We start from the raw sequence: 23,400 nt of genomic DNA, 5'->3' as shown, positions 1-23,400 counted from the left end.
CTGATCCAGCTGGCTTGTTCTTATGTTCTTATGTTCTTATGTTCTTTAGTCTGTGTCTCAGGACTGTAGCCCCTTTTACATTGGCCTACAGAACAGAATGGGACACGAGAACCCCCACACACATATGTTCTATACCTGCAGACACCAATGCATTCATTTTCCTTTTGTGCCCATGATCCTGTTTTTTGCTTATGCAACAGAGTGGCATAATGCTTGGACTATGAAGGTCAGGGTGGCATAATGCTTGGACTATGAAGGTCACTTCTGGCTCATGTTTTATTCCCTACTCTATCAGTTAATTAAACTATTTCATCACTTGATCTCATTTCTAGCTTTCATTGTACAAGACAATTTTAGAAGACATTACATAATTAAAACAGAACTTGCCTGGATGCCTTTTAATGAGGATACTCCCATGTAAAGAAAAACACCATACAAGACTGGCATTGGAATAAACTGTGGAGAAAAGTCAATGTTTAAACCTGAGACCATGGAACGTCACTTTGACAATGGATTATTCCGTAAATACAAAGTGAAATTTTCAGTCTCAAGCACTTCATCCAGAAGCTGTTACAAAACTGTACTTTCATCAAAAAAAATTTGGCTACCAGACCTAAAAAGAGGAGCATTATATAGTAAGTTAAAGCCTGATTTCCAATCAGAACTTTGGCATGTACAACAAATGTATGTCAATGCAATTAAGTCAAATTAATTAAATTAAGTCAAATGTTAACCCTTCAGTATCCTATGAGCCCAATCAAATATTGGAAATAAATGAATGCAACAAAACTCAACAGCTATTTTTGTTCTAAGAAAGCCAATCTGGGAATGGATAAGAAAAATTGTCAAAAACAAACCAATTATTAACATTACACTTGAGCTTTTCTTCTGAGGCTATTTTCCCTACCCCCAATTAGTGTTCAATTATTTTACAAGGATAAATTACTTAGGCCCCTCCACAGACATATTTGATGTGGGACACACACACTACAAATGTGGCATATAGGGAAAGGTCCTTTACCCCTTCTGGTCTGCCAGTTGCTATGCATTCAGTCACAGGAAGCAAGTCACGTGAACCCCTGTCAGTCAAATAGCTCGTGCCATCTAATCCTTGGTCAGCTCTATGGGGACACTAATACCTAGAGCAGACAGCGGGGGGGGGGGTGCCACGGGGGGAAGGGGGGGGGAAAAAGCCAGAGTGTGCACCAGGCGCACTCTGGCCTAGCTATGCCTCTGCCTGGGACTCAGTCCAAAATACCAGAACTTCTAAGGTGGTGTCCTATTCTAGTGTCAAAATACCCCAGTGTTCAAGACACACTATGCAACCAGTATAGACTGTTACATAATCTGAAATTCTATAACTATTATCAATTACTTTGTTAAATCTGATATAGCCACATCACAAATAGCATTAGCTCCCACATTACTTGTGGGCAGACAGTCAGCCCGAAATTTAAAAATATCCCAACCATCACATTTCAACTGTCAGAATTCTTAAATGGCAAAGAAAATAAGTTGTGTATGGCAAGTCTGAAACAAAACAACTCTCTGTATATAAAGTCACACAAATCTAGACCACATAGATAGTATTTTTTAAAGGCAGATGAGGGATCTCCACAGAAAAATAATTCCAGAAATTATTGCTCAACTTTGACAGTTTATCCCTGCTAGAATAGCATTCATTTGAGGTTGATATCTTAATGTAAATTGTACCTATACATCACTAGGACCTACACCAGTGGTGGCAAACGTATGGCACTGGTGCCAGAGGTGGCACTCAGAGCCCTCTTTGTGGGCACATGAGCTGTCCCCCAGTTTGGGCACTCGGCAGTGGCATACCGCCAAGGGGACGAGGGGTGCGCAACGTACTGGGTGCGCACCCCTGCGGGGGTGTGGCAAGGGTGTTCCAGGGCAGGGCAAGGGTGTTTCGGGACATTCCGGGGCATTCCAGGGCAGAGCAGGAGCAAGGAAGGGGCACAGTGTGCACACGTGCCCCAGGTGCAGTTTTGCCTCGCTCTGCCCCTGGCACTCAGTTTCTAAAAGGTTCAGCATCACTGACCTACACTGTCATTGCACTACAGCAATCATTTACAGGTGGATCATCTTGTTTACATAGAAAAATCTATTTGCAAATGATTGGTGTAACACAGACATCTCACTTCCATGCAGAGGTAAAGAACTTCTGCACAGTTCCCTACCACAGTTAGAGGGACCATTGACAGCATCCCTTCTCTGTGTTTAAGGACACATCCACTTAAAATTCAAAATCTCTGTGCTGTTAGAGGCTAAGAGCAGACTCAAAAATCCTAACAGAGCTTACAAGCAAAAACTTGCTTCAGAATGTTTTTCTTGGGAGATCAATCCTAAGCACGTCTACCCAGAATCCTAACTCAGGTTTACTCAATGGGGCATAACTGCAAGAAATGTTCACAGGACTGCACTGTTAATCAGCAGGACATTTACTTCTATCTGGTAATAATTCCAACCCCTCTCCAGACAGCTGTTGAAGCATCTGGGCATGCCATTTTATGCTACCCACTTAGTATCACATACAAATGATTCCCTTGTCTTACATTTTATTAAAGTTTGGCTATTTGAGGGCAAAATCCACACTAGTTAGGCTGGAATGAGTTATTTCCTACTCACTCCAGTTTACTCAATCCAGGGAGGATTTTGAAACGCTAAGTAAATTAAAATGTTTATTTCTTACCTTTAATATTGAAGTCATGAACACTGACATTCCCATTAGAACAAAGATCATTAATCCCGTTACTCTCTGTTCACGGATTCCCAGAAACTTCGGCTGCTCTCCAGGAGCAGAGCACTCAGATTCGACTTTTAAACTGTTGACGTGACTTATAGAAAGAACAGTAGCAGCCACAAACCAAGGCAGGCCCATTATGGAGCATATTCCTAGCATAATGCCAACCATGAGCAGATCAAGATGATAGCCACAGCCTTTCTGTGGAATCAAACACACATATTTCTGACTAAACTAACCATGTATCAAACATGGCAACAAAATACCTTTTAAGTTTCCACAAAAGGATCGGAAATATCCTTAATTGTTACAATCTGTGACGAACATAGATTTTCAAACTGCTAAACTGTGAAACACTGAATAGAGTAGACTAGAATCAGGGTGGGTGTTCAGCTAAACCCTACAAAATGATAGTATCTACTTTCTGGAACACCAGCTAGACATTCACTGAATTCAACCTTGTAGCTACAGGGGGAGAAAAAGAGAGAACCCACAGCTGAGCAATATGCCAAATACAGATTGCCAATAGTATAGTAAACACAGATGTTCTGGCAATGCCCCAAGGTCATGTATGTGGAAGCCAAAAAACCCAGATTTGATTCCATAAAAACCCTCAGTAAAGTTACTTATGTGGTCCTTATTATGAGGTGGAATATGTGTGCAGAATCTACTCCAAATATAGCTGTAGAAGGAAAAATACTTCCAATCATCAAGAGGCCCGTTATTTACTCTTCTTTTCCATCCTACATCCATAGCTCTATATACCAGGGACATCAAAGTTTTCAACTGCATATATTTACTAGTCACTTTTTACATATGTTTACATGTTTTAATTGTTAACTGTTTTATATTTTATATTTTAGAAGTTGGTTTGATTGTTCTCTGCCTTGGGGATCTTACACTGCGGGGAATGGTAAGATAAAAATGTTTAAAATAAATAAAAATAAAATTCATTGCTGAGGTGCTGTGTGGTTTCCAGGCTGTATGGCCGTGTTCTAGCAGCATTCTCTCCTGACATTTCGCCTGCATCTGTGGCTGGTATCTTCAGAGGATCCTCTGATGATGCCTCTGAAGATGCCAGCCACAGATGCAGGTGAAATGTCAGGAGAGAATGCTGCTAGAACACAGGCATACAGCCTGGAAATCACACAGCACCTCAATTATTCCGGCTGTGAAAGCCTTCGACAATACATAAAAATTAATTGCTGTTCACCTTTTTGAAAGTTTCAGGCTAAATACTGTCTACTATTAATTTTGTTTCTAGTTGCCTAACTATGCTGAATATTTTTTTAAAAAACTTTGTAATGGTGGAGTTCATTTGGGCATTCACAATTTGTATCAGAAAATGAAAACAATAAATTACCTTAAGCTTGTGTTCCTTTCTGTTTATGATGACTGCTGTAATTTGCTGGTCCATAAAAATTAGAATGGTACAGAGTAAAGCAGGAACTGCAGCTACCATGAGTGTCCACCAAGGGTTAGGCCCTAGAGGGTCTATGAGCCATCCCCGATCACTTCGTGTGGGCTAGAAAAAGATTGATATTAAAAATTAATAAAAACAAAGCAGGTCCTGTATTACTTATAAAGAAAACATTTGAATTACTGTATTGTCAAAGGCTTTCATGACCAGAATCACTAGGATGGTGTGGGTTTTCCAGGTTATATGGCCATGTTCCAGTAGTATTTTCTCCTAACGTTTCACCTGAATCTGTGATGCCAGCCACAGATACAAGCGAAACGTCAGGAGAAAATACTACTGGAACAAGGCCATGCAACCTAGAAAACCCACAACATCCATTTGAATTATTACTAACTTTACATTTACTCTGTTTGTACTAAATAACTTAAGAATGCTAACACTTCCCCAAAGTTCTGTGTAAACTAATCCAGATAATGTGGGATGAGTAAAGAATACCTCAGATCACCAATGACAACACATTGCATTAAAAGAACTGAACCATATGAAATGGAATTAAAGAAGATATAACGTTTCCTTATTCTGATAGTATATTTTAAAACCAAAAACAACCACAAAAAACAACATTGTGGAACAGAGTAGTTCATTTAATGTGGCATAACATCATACAAACAGCCCACTTACTACAGAGTTTTTCATGTAAAACATCTCAATCTACTATGGAAGAGGCAGAACAAATTTTTAAGCCAAGCTAACAGTGTGATGCTTTGAATACTCAGAAGACACTTAAATAATACTTGGCTGACAGGATCTTACTGAAGAAACATGTTAGGAAAATTATGTAATCCTGTATGCATGTAGGCATACATAGGATGGAAGGATCTTACTGAAGAAACATTATATAAACATATGTAGGCATGTAGGCACACGTAGGACAGAAGTACATGAAAAAAACCTGGGTCTTTAGCGTGAGTTTGATTATTTAGACCCATTAAAATCCAGCTTCTCAGCCAGTTTGGGAGAAAATAACTTGGTCATTGTGCCTATCAATAATTCACTGGAAATGAGAAATTGGAAACATATCTGCATTGATTCTCCTCAATTCCTAGCAGCTTTTGATACCTTCATCCAGGATATTATTTTGAATAGATTAAATGAGTCGGGTGCAGGGAAACATTGCTTTGGTTCTACCATACTATTTACAAGAGAAGGAAAGTGGTTTGGACAGTTCGCATTTGTGCTGTGGGATCCTACAAGCTTCCATCTTGTCACCCACACTGTTTAACAAATGCTGGGCTGAGATCACCTGTAGATATGGAGCAGACTTTGCTGTGCTGCTATCCGACTATTTCTCTTTTTCATCAGAGCCAGGTCTATTTTATTCTTTTACTCATGTTTTAAATATCATACGTAATGGGTTCATAACTTTAAGCTTGCCTTGATCCTTGTTTAGCGCTTGAAACATGCTATCTGGTTGTTTATTCCAATTATATTAGCAGTAACTTTATAAAATAATATTGAAAAGTGCACAGGAGATTCACTAACATTATGTTTCATCAGCAGCATTTAAGAACTCTTTATAACAGTTGTAGATCTGTTTTTGAAAGAAACTCTTACCTCAAATTTTTCAGGCACATGAAGTTTAGGAGAAGGAACTCCCACAAGGTAATCAATAAAAACCATGATCACTATAGTCAAAAATACAGCAAAGTCACTTATTGTAGAACGCACCTGGGAAAAAAAAGGGAGACCTGGTTAAAAAAAACTTGCAAATGAAGGCAACATGCAATGATGAGTGGGTACAACCTACTAACCCACAATATTTCCAAAGGATGTATTGAATTTTCTGTGGAATGTAACATGAACTCATTAAAGTTGGTGTGTGGATTTCATTGATTAAGAAGAATTATTACTATGCCATGTTACAGCTGTAGCTGACTAATTTCCCTTTAATTTATAGATTAAAAAACTGAGGAAGGGCAACTACTAGCACAAGGTAAAGTTGCTAGTTTTAATATTGCAAAGGTAATTTGCCATCAGAATTACATTTATCCAAAATCAGATTCGTTCTTGCAAACTAAGGCAAATTAAGGCAAATCTTAAAGATACATGTATCATGAAACACACCATGATAGGTTTTACATTACTGTTAAATTCCTTTTTAGCCAAAATTGTGATTTATCTAGAGCAGGGGTAGGGAACCTGCGGCTCAAGAGCCGCATGCGGCTCTTCTGCCCTTGCACTGCGGCTCCACGAGCCAAGCCGCTGTCTTCATCCTTGCCCACCCTGCAGGCAGCAGGGCAAGCACACCAATTGCCCGTGGCTGGCTGGGCCGTGCTGCGGGCTTCCCCTCTCGCCCTCCCTGTTCGAGCGGGGTGGGTGCTTTCCCGGTGGCCGGTGAGGCCGAGCCACCGGCTACATCCTTGCCTGCCCTGCAGGCAGCAGGGTGGGTCTACCAATTGCCCGGCTTCCCCTCTCGCCCGCCCTGTTCTAGCGGGGCACGCGCTTTCCCGGCGGCCGGCAAGGCCAAGCCGCTGGCTTCATCCTTGCCTGCCCTGCAGGCAGCAGGGTGGGCGCACCAATTGCCCGGCTTCCCCTCTCGCCCGCCCCATTGGAGCGGCGAAGCCGAGCCGCTGGCCCCATCCTTGCCCGCCCTGCAGGCAGCAGGGAGGACGCATCCATGTGCTTCTCAGAATGAGCAGAGTAAAAGGTTAAAAAACCCAATATATACAGTGTTATCTTTATTTTAAATATCAAAAATTATTTGCGGCTCCAGGTGTTTTCTTTTCCTGTGGAAAACGGGTCCAAATGGCTCTTTGAGTGTTAAAGGTTCCCTACCCCTGATCTAGAGGTAATGGTCAGATAATGATAATGTTATTTGTCCAGCATTGCAACGAATTACAAATTTAGTACAACTGAGGTATAATTTTACATTTACTTAGTAAAGTCTGTTGCCTTGGACTAAAGGAGCAGAAACAGGTTATGGAACTGCACATTCCCTCCTTTCAGTCCTGAACTACGTTAACTATGATTAATTATGATCCTCCTCCCTCTGAAATCTTAAGATTTTTAGCAATATTAAAGAGTTTTTTTAAAAGATCATTGTTGGTTTGCATGTGCACCAGCCTTTAAATAGCGGCTGGCACAAGGTGTTTCCACAGAACATTTATAAAAATTATCCTGAACCTTTTTGTTCTGTGAGCACTAAATGGCATTCCAATCTATTACAAAAATGCAATCATGTATGCCAGCAGATTCCACTCACTTTCACAGAACTTTGTTACAGCATCTTCATTCATGTCTTACTGAAGATCTTTAGAAAGTTATACTGAACTGCTCCAAATGTTGTTTGTGTGCCATTGTTTGATGAGCTGATTTATAGCATATCGTCTCAGTAAATTCAGTCTCATTAATAATAATTGGAAAACCAAACTCTTTTGGGCAACAAGCCAGTGAAATATGCCACTTTTGATATTGAATGAAATCAACCCAACATTAACAGTGCAGTAATGTCCTGAGAAGAATGGGTGTTCCAAAGCTTTCTAAAAACAGAGCTGCTAAAATATTTTATTTGCCATAGACTTACAAATTTGTTTTGCTTCTACACAGTGATTGCAGGAAAGGAATGAAGCAACCAATAATTTTTGAAAAACATTTCCTTGCTTCCTCCAGACAATCAGCTCTGCGGGCACCTTGTCAGCATATGTTTCATTTGTTGTATTCTACTCTACATTATATAAGATTGATCATAACAGATGGACTTTGATGACTTTCTTGGATTTCTTGCAAAATTCTAATCAAATTACTTCTATTGAAATGCATACAATAAGCCATTGTGTGTTCCCTTGCTCTGTTTTTACTAAGGGACACAACATGGTTAAATTATAAATAGCAACCTTTCTTTAGCCAATAAGATACTCAATATAGGAATTCTGAAAACATGTAAATGCAATCATAATTACCTTAGTGGGAAAATAGCGTTTGGTCTTAAATTGCTTAAGGAAAGAAGAGAGGAAAAATGTTGTAAAAAATAAAATAACAGACCAAAAAAGGACATCTGGGAAATAAGGACCATGATGACCACAAGCTGATCCATGAAACACACCATGATAGGTCTTGCATTCCTGTAAATCAAGTCATTTACAAAAACAAGTTAGACGTTACATTTAGTTTTATTCAAGAAAGCAATTAAACTTGTTCATTAATTAGGTTCTGGTTTTTAATTGGGGAGGAGATTGGGGAGGAGATTGTAAGCCCCTTTGAGTCTCCTCACAGGAAAGAAAGGGGGGATATAAATCCAAACTCTTCTTCTTGCCTTCTAATCTAATTTTCTGAGAACATCAACTGATGCAATTATTTTCTTTTTTGTCTTGCAAATCATAGGCTCATTCTGCACATGCAGAATAATGCACTTTCAAACTACTTTCAATGCTCTTTGAAGCTGTGCGGAATGGCAAAATCCACTTGCAAACAGTTGTGAAAGTGGTTTGAAAATGCGTTATTTTGCGTGTGCGGAAGGGGCCATAGATTCTGTTCCACAGTTATAATGAAAATGCATAAATGGAAAGCTTCTGGCCCACCAATTACTACACTGTTTCAGATTCAAGGAAATCAGATCCAAGTATGTGAATCTTACTCCTTTACATTTCCCAATCTCCCCAATTTATTTAGATTACACTACTTGCTGGACAATCCTGATCCTTCTCTCTGTATGATAGTGGCAGACTTTCTTCTGGAAATTACTAAATGCCAGTAGATTTATTTATTTTTTATTTATTTATTGTTTAGTTTTCTATATCGCCCTGTCCCCGAAGGGCTCTGGGCGGTGTACAACAAAGTTAAATCATAATACAATTAAACACAATCAAAACTAAACAATTAGATTCCAATATAAATAGATTACTAAATCCCCATTAAAAACATTTATTTCCTGTACTGTATATGTTTTTAAATCGGTTTTTTACTATTGTTGTACTGTTGGTTTTTTATAAATGGAAAGCCATTGGGTTGCCTAAGAAATTCTATAAGATGATACTATAGAGCAAATATTTCTAATGGTCTGCATGAATGGACACTGAGCATAGGCTCCAGCCAGCTTTCCTGCTGGTGAAAAAGGGAAGAAAGAGTTTGATCACCAAAAATGCCATATCTGGGATATCTGCATGAGGTCTGAATGAGGAGCGGAAGCTGGAAAGACACAGTGAAAAACTGGTAGGATCCAACCCAGGAAATAAGACCCATGTGTACCTACAGTTATTTGGAAACGTGATGTTTTATATTTTTACTCAAGATACTCACACTAACGGTAAGGTTAGCCCATGATATGGTATCTACAGATTTGTTATGCTTTATCCATAGTTCCAGGGTTTCATTGCTGGGATTCAGTGGCTCTGAACATACACATCTGGAAAATTTAAAATGTAACCATTTTAGTCACTGTTTTATCTTATTACAATAAAGACATTCACTGAGAGCACTCCAGTGGTTTTTAAAATGTTGGTTCTGACAATTTTAATGTGCAAAAAAAAAAGGCAACTGCATGCCACTATGGCAGAAAACGATGTGCATATTTGAAATAAGTGAACCATGCAGTTCAGCTGCAATGCCAAACTGGTTTTAATGACCAGTCACTTAAGATCTCATTTTTCTTAACAGTGGTATGTTAAAAGAAAAAGAGATTAAAAAAAGAAGAGAATGTCAAGAAAAAATAAAATTGCATGCAGAAGAGCAGCACTAGTTACATGATAGATGTTTCTAATCTTTAACAGCGACTGAACATATGTTTGAATAAAAGACAGGAAATACTCCATTTATACTATACTATGGAATATTTAGACTGAGCTAATGTCAGACAGGACAACTCGGCCAGTTGAACTGTTAGCTCACTCTAGAAGGATTCAGTATTCTTCATAAACTTGAGTCAGTATTTGGAAAATGGCGTACTAACAGGAACTACAACTACTCGTAGCATTCATTAATGTGGGGGGGGGGGAATGTTATTTCAATCACAATTTCTTCCTCTCTCATCTAATGATTTTGTTACAATCAATCAAAATAAAACAAGGACACATTGGCACATTGCTTTATTATTTTGGGTGGTCCTAAAGAAAAAGATATTATATGACTTCTCAGTTTTAGATTTTTCTTTGGACCAATACAACTTCTTTCTATGTTTACAAAACCAGCAATACTTACGAATATAGTGTCAGCCTATCCAGGTCATTGTGCATATTGAAAGCGTACACTTCTCCCAAATGAAAAATCTTTTCCAGTGCTTCATAGATAAAAATTATGCAAATGAGAGCAGCAAAAGCTTCCTCGGTAAATCGAGTGATATAACACACAAGGCTGCTTGCATCAGTTGCTACTAACAGTATACATAAAAATGAAGTCCACAGTCCAATGCTGGTTCTTAGAGATAGGTAAGAAAGTTTGTAATCCCTGTTTAAAAAACAAATGTGGATTCAGTAAAACTATTACAATGACCTGTCTTTAACTGAGGTAGAAAATAGACAAGAGCTAGGTTGCAGTGCTTCTCTGAATAGTAATGCTTGTCCGGATTTTTTGAAGCTAAATACCACTTAATGTACACATAAAAGGAAACCAAGGCTGCAATTACCTATACAGGATATAACCCATATGGGATTTGAGCTGCCTCTGCTATTGATTTTAAGGGTTATAATTATGTTTTAATTGTTGTTAGATATTATGTGTTGTAAACCGCCTAGAGCCCTTCGGGAATGAGGCGGTCTACGAAATAATAAGTAAGTAAGTAAGTAAGTAAGTAAGTAAGTAAGTAAATAAATAAATAAATAAATAAATAATAAAGATGATGATGATAACAATAATAACAATAATTACGACAACAACAACAACAACAACAACAACAACAACAATAATAAACAACTGGTGTTCACTGAGTGGTCATCTGTGCTGTCCCAAACAGAGGGGGGAACTGCACACGTGTAGAACAGGCACAAATACCGGTAATTTCAGGACTGAATCAATAAAGCTGGGAAATTCTTGTGGCAGTTCAAGTGGACTGAAGGAAAATCCTCCCTTCTCACATGACCTAAATAGCAGGGAAGTACCTTATGCTCTAAACATTACCGAATCTTCCTACAGCAAGACGGCACATGCATAAACACTCAAGTGAAACTTTAGACCTTGGGGTCAGGAAGCCCTTCTTGCTGACATGGTAGTTTTCCAAACTTTTAGATGGCCAAGCATGTAATTCCACCTACCTGATGGCTGAACCTCATCGTTTTCCTGAAGATTTGAGCTGAGGAATATTACTGCTAACATTTAAGCCTGTGTATTAAAGAGAAGGTTCCTAAATAGTTTTCTATCACTTGCAGATGGTTTTCAGGGAAAGCATCTTTTCCTATTTGGTTCAGAATTTGGGCAGTGACCTGTTGAGCTGGAGTGACCTAACAATAAAACTGTTTCCCTTGTTGTATGCGTGATATCAACCTTCCAGTAAACAGTGTGCCTATATTATCCCCCAACTAGTAACACAATACCATACCACATTACAAAGTGTGCATGTGTAAAGTGCCGTCAAGCTGCAACTGACTTATGGCAATCCTAGCAAGGGGCTTTCAAGGCAAGTGAGAAGCAAAGGTGGTTTGCCATTGTCTTCCTCTGCAGAGTCTTCCTAGATGGTCTCCCTTCCAAGGAAGCAAGGAATCTTTCCAAACATAATAACCATGATTAAAAAAAAAAAGACGCACTTACTTGCAAAATTTATATAATATTTTTTCAAATACTAAAACGGGTCCAGTGCTCCCCAATATTGTCAAAGGTTGCCCAGCAAACACCGAATAGGCAATCCCAGTTAATGATGCTCCAAATAAAGATTCTATTGCACTCTGAGGGGAAAGAAAAGCTTGTAATTCACTGAACATATGATTACCACTTCCCCCTGTATTTTACATGTATTCCTTACACATTAACTTTCAAAGGAACAGTAAATATTATTACCTATAATACAATATCACACTAGAATTTAACATAAGATGGTAAGAATTTTGGGTGACTGACTTGAAAGAAATAAAGTTATTCAAAAGTCATGAGATCAAGTTATTCATTTGGTAAGCTAAAAAAACAAAAGGCATATATCTAAACCCCTAGAACACAATATCTAATAGGGATAATCTGATAAAGACCTTTCTCCTGTGGGAACATGGGAATTTTGCATCAAACTTTATCAAAACTGAATAAAATGAGCTATATTAAACTTGTACTAATCAAACCACGGCAGAACAGAAATTACTGTACAAGAATGATTTACCAATGTAGAAGGAAACAAATGAAGATAGGGAAATGAAACAAAATTTATCACCCCACCAGGTAATGAATACTCTCAATTAAAATATTCTGAAACTCTACAGCTATTTTCTTAACATCCTTTTAATACAGTATCCATGATACCCATTCACATGAAACAGGAGGAGTTAATGGAAGTTATAGTGTTATAAATTAAAAGATCAAAATTCAACAAAAGATAGCTTATCGAACTACAGCTTTCCTTAACCAATGGAAAACTAATCCAAAGTGATTAATGGCCCCCTTGTGGGGGGGGGGGGTGAATCTGCCAGCAGAAGCGGTGTGCAGCCGTGCCAGCGGATTTGGGGTGGAGGACCCAAATGCTGCCTGACAGAATCTGCACCAAAATTCAATATAACTGAGTAAACACCTAAGTATTAACATAAGAGGTATGTAAAAGGTGAACCATAACCAATAGTATGTCATGATCTATACACAACATATGCAGCACATAGGATTAATCCAGTCTTTCCAGCGTTAACTATAAGTTAATCATTGTGGGCAGGATGACAAGGGCTGGAGCACTCTCGAGGTGACAGCCTCTGGAGGTGAATGGGAGTGGTATGAACACAAGTGTGTACCTTACAAGCCAGTAACTGAGTATGAACACATGTGTGTAGTAACACCAAGCAAATGAAGGAAGCTAAAAGAAAGAACGTATTTTTGTATTTTAGCGCAAGAGGTACACATTTTTCAACCAATTCTGTGACAGCACAAGTACTTCAACACAAACAAGTGTTTCTGAATTACAAGGCTACTTTACAATTCTGAAAACAGGTTCTCCATAGTATTTTTTTTGGAAATTGGGGTGGGGGTGTAGGCCAAACAAACATCAATATATATATGAACAGTCAAGTACAATAAAGCTAAATATACTTTTAAAAACTGTAAAAAATGCTAGTCTGGTAAATGAGCAGTATTGCTACAGCATGAAAAGATCTGTTCTTAAAAGCAACTATTTTCTGTACATATGACAAATGTTGAAAACAGACATTTACATTTTACTCTGAAAGATAAAATGACATCTTGAGAAAAAAATTACTCTGTTATATTGCAATATTGAAACTCTAACTTTTGGCAATCCCACAAACTACTCCATTTATATTAATTTTGAAGCTTTACTAGGTCACCTGCCATAACAGCTGTAGCATTTTGAATCATAGTTAAAGGTGACAAGATTAAAATTTACAATGATTTTTCTTCTTCTTAAGGTTTGTTGCACTTTAATGCAAAATTAGAGCAGGGCACTGAGCAGAAAAAAAATATCCATGCATATGAAATGTTAAGAGCATCAAGCTTTAAACTTGATTGTCAGGACCAGGTCAATCATGGCAATGATTGATTCTTGTAGGGAAAAGTAACTTCAGAGAGCAGCATATTGGAATGCAGAATGGGGAATGGAGAGGAGTGGTTAACTCTTTCCCCCAATTTTGTTTTTCTGCAGCAGTCTCCTACCCCTAAGCCATCAGCCCAGCCAGCAGGAAAATATCCATCGGGAATGTCGCAGGAGATGTAAAGAAAGTGGCCAGGGTGAGGGTCTGAAATAGAAAAGTGGTAGGTACAGAAGAATTTCAGGCCCCTTCCCTACCACGTTTCTCCGTTCCAAACCCTTTCTTAACCCAAGCACAGTCTGATTTCAAGAGTATGCATGTATAATATTTAGAACCAGCCCTAACAATACTTTATTTTTACTACCGCTACTACCCTACAAAGCAATCTGAATCATCAGTCTTGAGTAGAAATGAAGGCAGTGAACTCAGGGGCCTGTTAAAGGTCTTTTTAATATATAAAGACAAAGCATGCTATCTATCTCTCAATTCATGGAACAGTTCATTAAGATAGGATCATTTTTACCTTAACTGTGCATCTTCTCCTGTTCACACATACATATTCTTCATGTTTTCCACAGCAGTTAATAACTGAGGAACATCTACTATGGGGCTATTCAAATGCTGTGGGCTAAAAGTTTTCAAATAAAGGTAGAAAAGTAAAAGAGACAAATGAACACGGTCACTTGCCTCTGGAAATCTAAAAGCCTGGCTACTACCATTCTTTGTACTCACTATTCTGCCTTCTGTAGCTTCTCCAAGGAGCCCTCCAAAAGTGATTACAGGAGACATACAGGCACAGTATAGGAAAAGAATCGAGGCCAGGCACTGCAGACTTAATGCATCCTTGAAGTCACTCAAGAAAAAAGGTGCTTTCCTTTTGATGTCAAGTATCAAACCACCAAAAAGCCTAAATAGGTGAGATGAAACTCGTCAAACTGTACACTAAAGGACTCCAGAATGCTTAAAACTATGGGAGAAGACTGTCAGTGCTGATTTTCAGCATAAATTAGCCTTTTCAACATACTCCAAATGTATTTATAACACAGACTACAAAAAGTATATCAATTCATTTAGTTAGTTTCAGTACCGAAGTGAACTCTGTTGGCTTTTTAAACGCATATTGTGCATATAATGGGCTAGACACTGAAAAAAGCCTGGCACGTTAGTATACTAATGTCATCCTTACCTCATAAAAAAAATAACCAAATATTTTGTATCTTACCTCAGATGCCAACTATGTTAAGAAAGGCCCCATACATTTCATATAAAAACAGAATATGACAACCTTATGCACACTGAATAGTGTGAGCCGACATTTACATCCTGGATATTTTTCAAGTTCAGGTGTTAGCTCTCTATATCCAGTCTGTGTGCATTCACTATTCTAGAGAACTCAAAATTCTGTCATCGTGATCAAGACAGTATATTAAGTTTACTCAAATACTTAATTGACTTAAATTAAGTTTGCCTCCATAATTTATTTTGTTTCTGGCTGTAATTGAAAGAAGCACTGAAGTGCTCCTGTGCCAATCCCTTGGAAATCTTATTCAACCACCCCCTAATTCAGAAACTTCAGCAGGTAGTAATTTCTCCCCAAATTCATCAATAAATTGCTGCAAATGAAAAAGTGTAATATCCTGAAATCTGCACTTGTGTGGTGGTTGTACTGATCTCCTAAATATTGCATAGCACTAAGTACTTGTACAAGTGACTTCTCTATCACAGTTATGTAGAGAAAGTATTTATCAAAAAAGTCAACAAGCTACAACTGTTTGAAACCCTCTTTTAAACATACTTTAAAAATAACAATCTAGAAAGGAAGCCAATTTTACTTGAGAAAAATAATTACTATTTGGGAAATATGTCAACATATAAGCTTAAGAATACATCTGGGCTATTATTTTCATTCACTTAAATTTGTTCAAGAGGAAAAAAGTACTTTGTTTTGTGGGAAAACTATTTTAAAAGCCTTTCATTTTCCAAATACATCCTTTTAATTACCAAATATTAGTATATCTCAGTTTACAAATTTATCAGGTTTAGTGCCCTTGTGGAACCCAACTTACCCAAGAAAAATGTCTCTGAAGACCATTTTGGCCTTCCTTAAAAGTTCTTCCTTTCTGCAAGTGTTAAGAGTCTTTGAACAAATAGGCACACAAACCCCTTCCAAATTCTTTTAGACAGAGAAGTAAGTGTTTTAATTGTAAGGAACACTTTTAAATATCTAGCCCACTATAGACAATTTTCAGTTTTAAGTTATTCTTCTGATCACCATACGTCTTTTACATATTTTGGAAACTGATTCAATTTGAAACAATACAGATTAATCAAAACATCATTATATTGTCTCCCAAAATGATACTGAAGAATTTTACAAGGATCAAACAGGCCGCCAAATTAGACGACAAATATTTAAGGCAGACACAATATATTTTTCACTGATGTAAGTTTTTAGCATGACATTTTGCAAATTTCTACAGCAGTAATTGTTGCTTTGACAGTACTAATAGTTAAGAAAACCCAACACACCTTCCAGTCCTTTGTAATTCAGGTCCAGCATGATGGGCTTCTTCCTTGAGAGGTTCTCCTGGAGTAGCAGCTCCATTTGGAAATTTAGGTATCTTTCTTTTTTCCTGCAACAAGGAACGGCATTAATGTGTTAGTTTTGCAGGAATCTTATGTTAAAGTTTAAGAATCATTTCATGCTTTTCTTCTGCCATCTACACAGAGATCTAGAGGCTCAGCTTGACAATTCCTTGCAAGCAGGAACTCTGTTTTCTTAAAGAACATCATGATCTTAAATAAAATTTTAACTGACCAATTATACCCAGCAGCAAACACAGCTCTGAAAGAAAAAAATTGGCACAAGAAACATTGTCAGTCAACAACAGAACTATAACTCCAGTCAAAAGTAGGCAAAAAAGTTTACAGTCAAAAGAGTAACTGTCTGCCTAGCATCACTCCTCTGCCTGGCCTAGTCTGCTCATGTGGTCTAGCATCACTCCTTCAATGAGCCTAGTCTGCTCATGTGGTCAGATAGCAGCTGCTGGAACTCATTTCCAAGAACTGCAGGTGATCAATTTGGATTGAGACCACGGTGTGGGAACAAGATGGATTTCAGCTTTCCCTCCTAGCACAATTTTCTCAACCTGAAATAGTCCCTGGGGCATTATTTGCTCTGCTGGGGACTGCATGTGCAGTAATCAGTATACATATTGGCACCTGACAATATACAGTATGCCACTAGATAGTAGTTATCCGTGTGCATCTGAATATCCACGCATGGTCTGAAAGCTCATGGTGCAGAGATTTCACTGAAGTTAAGCAGATAGATCATGTTGGGTAGCTGTGTTTGTAGCTGTAGAAAACAGTAAGAGTCCAGGAGAACCTTAAAAACTAACAAAATTTCTGGATTTCATGAGTTCCACCTCATTTCTTCAGATACCTTCAAGTATCTGAATAAGTGAACTTTGGCTCATGAAAGCTCCAAATCTGCCAGAAATGTTATTAATCTTTATAAAGTTAAGCAGATCTGTATTTGGTCAATGCCTAGGTTGGAAACTACTAGGATAACTTATCAAAACATTCCCACATATGCATTGTGAGAAATGGCAGCTCAGTGTATCAATGTTTCTAACTAAAAAAAACTCCAACAATTGCAAATTTTGATAATTTGCCCATTAATAAACCCTATACTCCAGCTATGGTCACATATGTTACAATCACACAGAAGCATGGACATACACTAAAAAATAAAACTGACAATGAAATCAATTTACTAGTGAATAGTTTTTAAGTAGTTTTCTAGCCCTCGAATACGCTTGTGAAAGCGTATACAGAATGCCTGAAGAAATCAACTGGAAATAGTGCACAGCTCTCGTACAGTCTTCCATACTGTTACACAATTTTTAAGGTGATCTCTGCTGAAGAAGTTCTTACCTGAGAAGGAACGCTTTTAGGTGGTTCAATTCGTATAGTTGGATCCCACTCTCCTGGGGGTAAAACAGTCACTTGATCTAAAAACTCATCAATTCCAGATAGCAGATCATTTCGGTCTTTAGCTTTATAAGCAACATCATGGAAAACCTTCATAAACACATACATACATATTTACATTTGATTACCTGATATAACAACTCTAGCCTGATACATTGCAGAGTGACTAGAATTTTCAAGGCTCCAATTAATAAATATGTTTGTTGTATACAGTAAAGCTTGTTGTATATAAATACAACAAGCCTAGAAAAATGTTGGTGGGCTAACAACCACAGCCACCAATGGAGCCAATCCCTCCTGCCTTTCCTCCACCCTTGGCCCTGGGTCACCAGCTACCTCTTTCTTCTCCTCCTGTTCCCAGATACCTGTATCACCACACAACAGTTAATGGTGCAGTCGCGATTCTCCCACAGAGTGGCTGATGCCTGTTCCTCCTCCTCCTCCACCACCGGCAGCTGTGACTGTAATTGTTCAGCAGTGGGGGAGAAGGGCGACGCAAGAGAGAGAAACTGCCACATTCTGCTATTCTGTGTTGTTTTTACCTGTTCTGTGTAAGCCCTGCCCCCAAGCTGTGTGTACATGGTGAGTGGCTGGAAGTGAGTCACGCATGGCGACATGCACAATTACAGAATTAACACACCTGTGGTATTTTTTTAAAAAATTAGTAAACTATATCTGTTTTGGAAGACTGGAGGGAGGTAAAGAAATAAATAGTTAAATACCTAAATGCATTCAGGACCTTTCCACACGGGCCAATAACAGCACCCTAGGGACGGCAAAAACGCCGTCCCTAGGGAGCTGTTCGCATGGGGGCGCAGCTGCATCGCAGCAGCGCTGCCCTCACTCCCCCCCAGCAGCGCGAAGCCGCTGTTTCCCAACCTCGCTCCCTGACCGAGGTTTTCTGGAAACAGCAGCTTCCAGCCGCTGCCGTGCGAACAGCAGCGGCTGGAAGGCGCCGCCACCCCTTTCCCAAATGACTTACCTTCCCTGCAACCTTCCAGCGTGTCGCCCATGCCTGGGGATACGCCCCCCCACCCTGCGACTCCAGAGCTGACGACAGGCCGGAAGGTCGCAGGGAAGGTACGTCGTTCGGGTGACGGCGCAGCGCTGCGCCATCTTCCCTGCCCCTACCGTGCGAACGGTCCCAGGGCGGGGGGTGAGTCGGAGTTGTATACACCGACGCACCCCCGAGCATGGCCGTGTGGAAACGGCCTCAGAGAATGTAATAAAAGTAATAACAAAGAATATATCTGAAGGCAATATGGCAATATGGTCTTCTCTGAAGACTCTTCTAGAGCAGTGTTTCAATTGGCAATATGGCAACATTTCCAGAATGCACTCAAAGCAAGGTTCCAGGAAAAGGTGTATGACTACAGTCTAAGACAGTGGTGGCGAACCTTTGGCACTCCAGATGTCATGGACTACAATTCCCATCAGCCCCTGCCAGCATGGCCAATTGGCATGGCCAATTTATGACAGGTGCCCCAATTGGCCATGCTGGCAGGGGCTGATGGGAATTGTAGTCCATGACATCTGGAGTGCCAAAGGTTCGCCACCACGGGTCTAAGAACTACAGTAGTGAAGCTTTTTTAATACTTCATGCTTGCAATTGTTGTACCAGTGTTGTCAATCTTATAACCCAACCTTTTTTGGTGGCGTTAAGTTAGCGACTGGGATAATGGGAATTCCCAAGAGGGAAGTCCTTTGGAAGCCAACTAAAGTTGGTTCTGCTCCCCTCTATGCTGGCAAAAGCAACTGTGGTGGAGGCGCACTGCTTCAGGGCCAAATTTCTGGGATTCGATGCCGCGGCAGCTGGCCACTGAGGTAAGTCCCTCTGTGCTGACATCCATGTCACTCTAGTGGCACAGCACTGGTGGCACTGGCATCAGTGCAACTTTTCCACCACTTCCAATGTAGCTTCAGCCCACCCACCTTGGATTGCACAGTTAAAGAGAGACAATGTGATCACAGTTGCCAAAATTGCTTTATATAAGCTCATAAAGTACTGAAATTTTACACACCATGAGACTATAAGTCGCTTAATGGGACATCTCAATTCAGATAAAAACCCAACATTATACAATTAACCGCTTCTCAAGGAAACCCTATTATGTAACACAGCTCAATATTAGATCAAGGTAATATTTATGACAGGTGCCCTCAATGTGGCACCTGCAAGCACCTTTCCTGATGCCAAGAAGAGTTTTTAGAAAGTGGACAGGAACAGATGGGGCTTTTGGGGAGAAAGACTTCTGACTAGCCACTGGAAATCTGATTGTGCAGATTTTTTTTAAAAAGTGGTATCTAAAGGAACTGCCACTACTACTACACAAGGCTCTTCTCTGCACAAGTGCTGTGTATATAAAAGAAAATGTTTTTAAACAATATGTTCATTTAAAAAAGTGTCTTGTTAAACAGAGCTTCTGAAATATTGAAGAATTTCTGTTAGAGTTATACATGACCTTCTTCCCTGACATTTTGTGAATGGCTCCACCTTTTGTGGCAACCATTTAGAAACTGGCTCCATCTCCTACGGTGGTCATTTTGGTGTGTGGCCACCACCCTGTATCAGAACTCCTAAAGTGCCTGCAGTCTTACAAAGTTTGGAAGTACCTGATTTATGACATTAAATAGCTTCAGAAATGTATCTAAAAACTGTTTTATAAAATAGAAATTAAAGTAAATAAAAGTACTATGAAAGACAAACTTCTACAAGTGATATTGATCAGAACACCTAGAAAGATTCTATAATTGCTATAAGGTTTATTTTGTTAACTAATCTTATAAATAGAAGGCTGAAATAAGAGTTTGATGAGAAATGGAAACAATATTTTGTGTATTGTGCTGAAATGGTTAAAAATTAGGTTTATCGTTGATAAATTTTGTATATTTTTGTAGATTAAAAAGTTAATGGCTAGACTTTTTCCCCCAAGTGAATATGTACTGTGGTTGTTAATATATTTGGCTATTAGTATAGCAGTGTTAATTAAGTCAGGAAAAGTAAGATTCCCTAGAATAATTTTTTTTAAAAAAATACAGTATTTTATATTCACTGTATGATTTTTTTGTTTTTTAGATGTGGGTCTGTTTTCTGTATCTTATTTTTTAATATTTTCCATTCTTTGTATTCTTGATATTTTATATAAATAAGAAAACAATAAAACATACTTTTTAAAAAGTCGATGCTGTTCCCAAAATACTGTGTTATTTACAAAGTAATCCACTTCCTTATTAGTTAACATTCCTGAGATCTGCATGTGTCATACACACAGCATCTGTGAGTTTGCAGCTATTTCTAAAGCTATGTGTATGAAACCATATAAAATATTACACTATACCATCATATGTGTTCATACCAATCGTTATTTAATAATTCTATCTGAACATAGCACCCATTCAGATAAATGACTACTTAAATGGATACCAAATGCCTAGTACTCACATCATCAGTCATAAGCGTTGCTATTGATCGGCCAATTTCATGGTACTGAGGTGCTTTGCCCGCTGGACCCAACAAAAGAAAAAGGAATCTGTAGAAGAAACAGGCTACACAAAATCAGATATTCATCTAAATAAAGCAAGAGGTTATACTGAATAAATAGTTTAATCTGGAAGTTCTACTAGTCAAGTTGTGTGTGTGTGTGTGTGTGTGTGTGTGTGTGTGTGTGTGTGTGTGTGTGTGTGTGTGTGTGTGTGTGTGTGTGTGTGTGTGTGTGTGTGTGTGTGTGTGTGTTTAAGAAACATGGACATTTAGAAAAGCAAGGAAAAATAATGATAACTTGTGTTTGGACCAGGGAATTTTTAAAATTAACATGTAACACACAGAGAGACGTATGTATTAAATCAAACAGTTAACTTGTTTCACTTTCTTATCTAAGCAAACTTTGTCAACATTTGGCTACAAGCAGGAAATTAAATTTTAGACCACTACAGACATGTCATATTTACCTACATGTAGGTAAATATTGAGTAAGCACATAGAAGAAAAATCATCCAGCACTAGCTAACAATCTGGGTCAGTGAATTAAAGGAAATTAACATTTTCCCTCTATAAAAAAAAGATAAAAGGTCTATATTATAGACTCTGGCTAATTAAGATGCAAAACAGATAAAGAGATACCAGAGCCCTTCGGGGATAGGGCGGGATATAAAGACAAAATAAATAAATAAATTCCCCAATTAAAATTATGCTAGCTGACTGTCTAAGAAAATACAAAATGACCATTTAATATGTTTTTCCTTACCGAGTAGGAACAGGAACCTCTGTAAGGCCAGAGAGAAGCACAGCAGGTGACAATCTCACAAAAGCAATAATAGGTCTTTCCAAAAAATCCACTTCTCCCACTAACACATTTGATGCCTCTGCACCCATGGGAATCTTCCTCATGAAATTCATGTCTACCTATTAAGAAGGAATGAGTAAAACTGCATCTTAGTTTAATATGTTGGTTTTAATTGCATCTTAAAACTAACATTCAGTAATATGAATATAATAACAGAAGAACATATCAGGTTGCTAAAGGGACAAATTAACACTGTGGTTTTTATTATCATAATAGCTTTCTATTTTATTCTATAAAATATTTAAACTACAAAAGTTGCTTCTAAAGTTACTTCTAGAGTTACTTCTTGAGACAGAAACAGTTTAACACTCATAAACATCAACAAACTTAACTAAAACGTCAGTGCAATTATATACAGAGATTTTTATTCCATAAAATCAATCCGAAAGAGTAGTTTTGGAGAAGACCTTTATGCAAAAACTGTGTAAAAATATAGAAGCCTAAATAGCTGTATGTAATTACACATGAACACCACCATATTGTACAGCACATGAACTATTAGTTCACATACATACACAAAGATCACCAAAAAACTAACACGTGACACAACTATCTACAGCAGAAGACTTACAGCTGGCCTCTTGAGTCCCACACTAAGTGTGCCACAACTACAGTGCCAGGAGGCTGACTCCTGCGCAACCGGAGACAAGGCAGGTGCAGAGAAGAATAGGCCAAGTAAAAACACAAGAACTGTGATAGGAGTAGGAATAATGACACCTATCATGATTAAACTAGAATGTAAATGAGCTTTGTATACATGCATTATTAGACTTCAGTTCCCACACACCTCGTAAACTGGCAATTACACTGTGCACCTGAATTAAAGTGCAGCATAGTTAATCTAGTTGCTCTGCAGGCTTAAATACAGAAACCTGTTGCCTCAGACAGCAGAAAGATAGAAATACTTTTAGATTAATAGGAAAGAACAAATCCTTGAAAATTTCATTCTGGAAATTAATTGAGGATCAAGAAGCTATGTTGAAGCCTAGAGCAGGATCAGGTTTCAGTGCTACATTTGTCTGTCACAAAGTAGAGACCAGTACAGAATTTTCACTGATCACAAAACAGTTGATTAGCTAATCCTGTGTTATCTGTTTCTCAGCATAAACCTCTTCCCTGTGTAGCCTCTCTGGTGAATCCAACACCAGAGTGAAGAAAATTCCCCTTTGTGGATCTCATCTCACTACATAGTGAGAATGGGAAGATTACTGCCAGATGGTTGGG

The 23,400-nt window shown here is 38.5% G+C and overlaps 1 protein-coding gene across 7 annotated transcripts in view; it reads right to left on the bottom strand.

The window, feature by feature from the left end:
* Window positions 1–23,400, bottom strand: part of SLC4A7 (solute carrier family 4 member 7) — a 102,871-nt gene that overhangs the window by 23,518 nt on the left and 55,953 nt on the right. For 5 of the 7 annotated variants that reach the window (XM_048511642.1, XM_048511637.1, XM_048511639.1 and 2 more), the window contains 14 exons: window positions 22,748–22,807; window positions 22,078–22,235; window positions 21,276–21,363; window positions 17,777–17,923; window positions 16,367–16,470; window positions 14,570–14,744; window positions 11,916–12,049; window positions 10,374–10,619; window positions 9,477–9,582; window positions 8,141–8,302; window positions 5,796–5,909; window positions 4,125–4,286; window positions 2,711–2,962; window positions 388–456 (listed from right to left, as the gene is read on the bottom strand). In XM_048511642.1, coding sequence (XP_048367599.1) covers window positions 388–456; window positions 2,711–2,962; window positions 4,125–4,286; window positions 5,796–5,909; window positions 8,141–8,302; window positions 9,477–9,582; window positions 10,374–10,619; window positions 11,916–12,049; window positions 14,570–14,744; window positions 16,367–16,470; window positions 17,777–17,923; window positions 21,276–21,363; window positions 22,078–22,235; window positions 22,748–22,807 — 1,977 coding nt within the window. The remainder of the gene's footprint in view (window positions 1–387; window positions 457–2,710; window positions 2,963–4,124; window positions 4,287–5,795; window positions 5,910–8,140; window positions 8,303–9,476; window positions 9,583–10,373; window positions 10,620–11,915; window positions 12,050–14,569; window positions 14,745–16,366; window positions 16,471–17,776; window positions 17,924–21,275; window positions 21,364–22,077; window positions 22,236–22,747; window positions 22,808–23,400) is intronic. The other 2 variants (XM_048511640.1, XM_048511644.1) reach the window with 1 other exon arrangement.

The sequence above is a fragment of the Sphaerodactylus townsendi genome, linkage group LG11 (genome assembly GCF_021028975.2).
Source record: "Sphaerodactylus townsendi isolate TG3544 linkage group LG11, MPM_Stown_v2.3, whole genome shotgun sequence".
NCBI lineage: Eukaryota > Metazoa > Chordata > Lepidosauria > Squamata > Sphaerodactylidae > Sphaerodactylus > Sphaerodactylus townsendi.
Note: the sequence above shows the minus strand (reverse complement) of the source record. Positions and strands in the feature narration are given on the sequence as shown.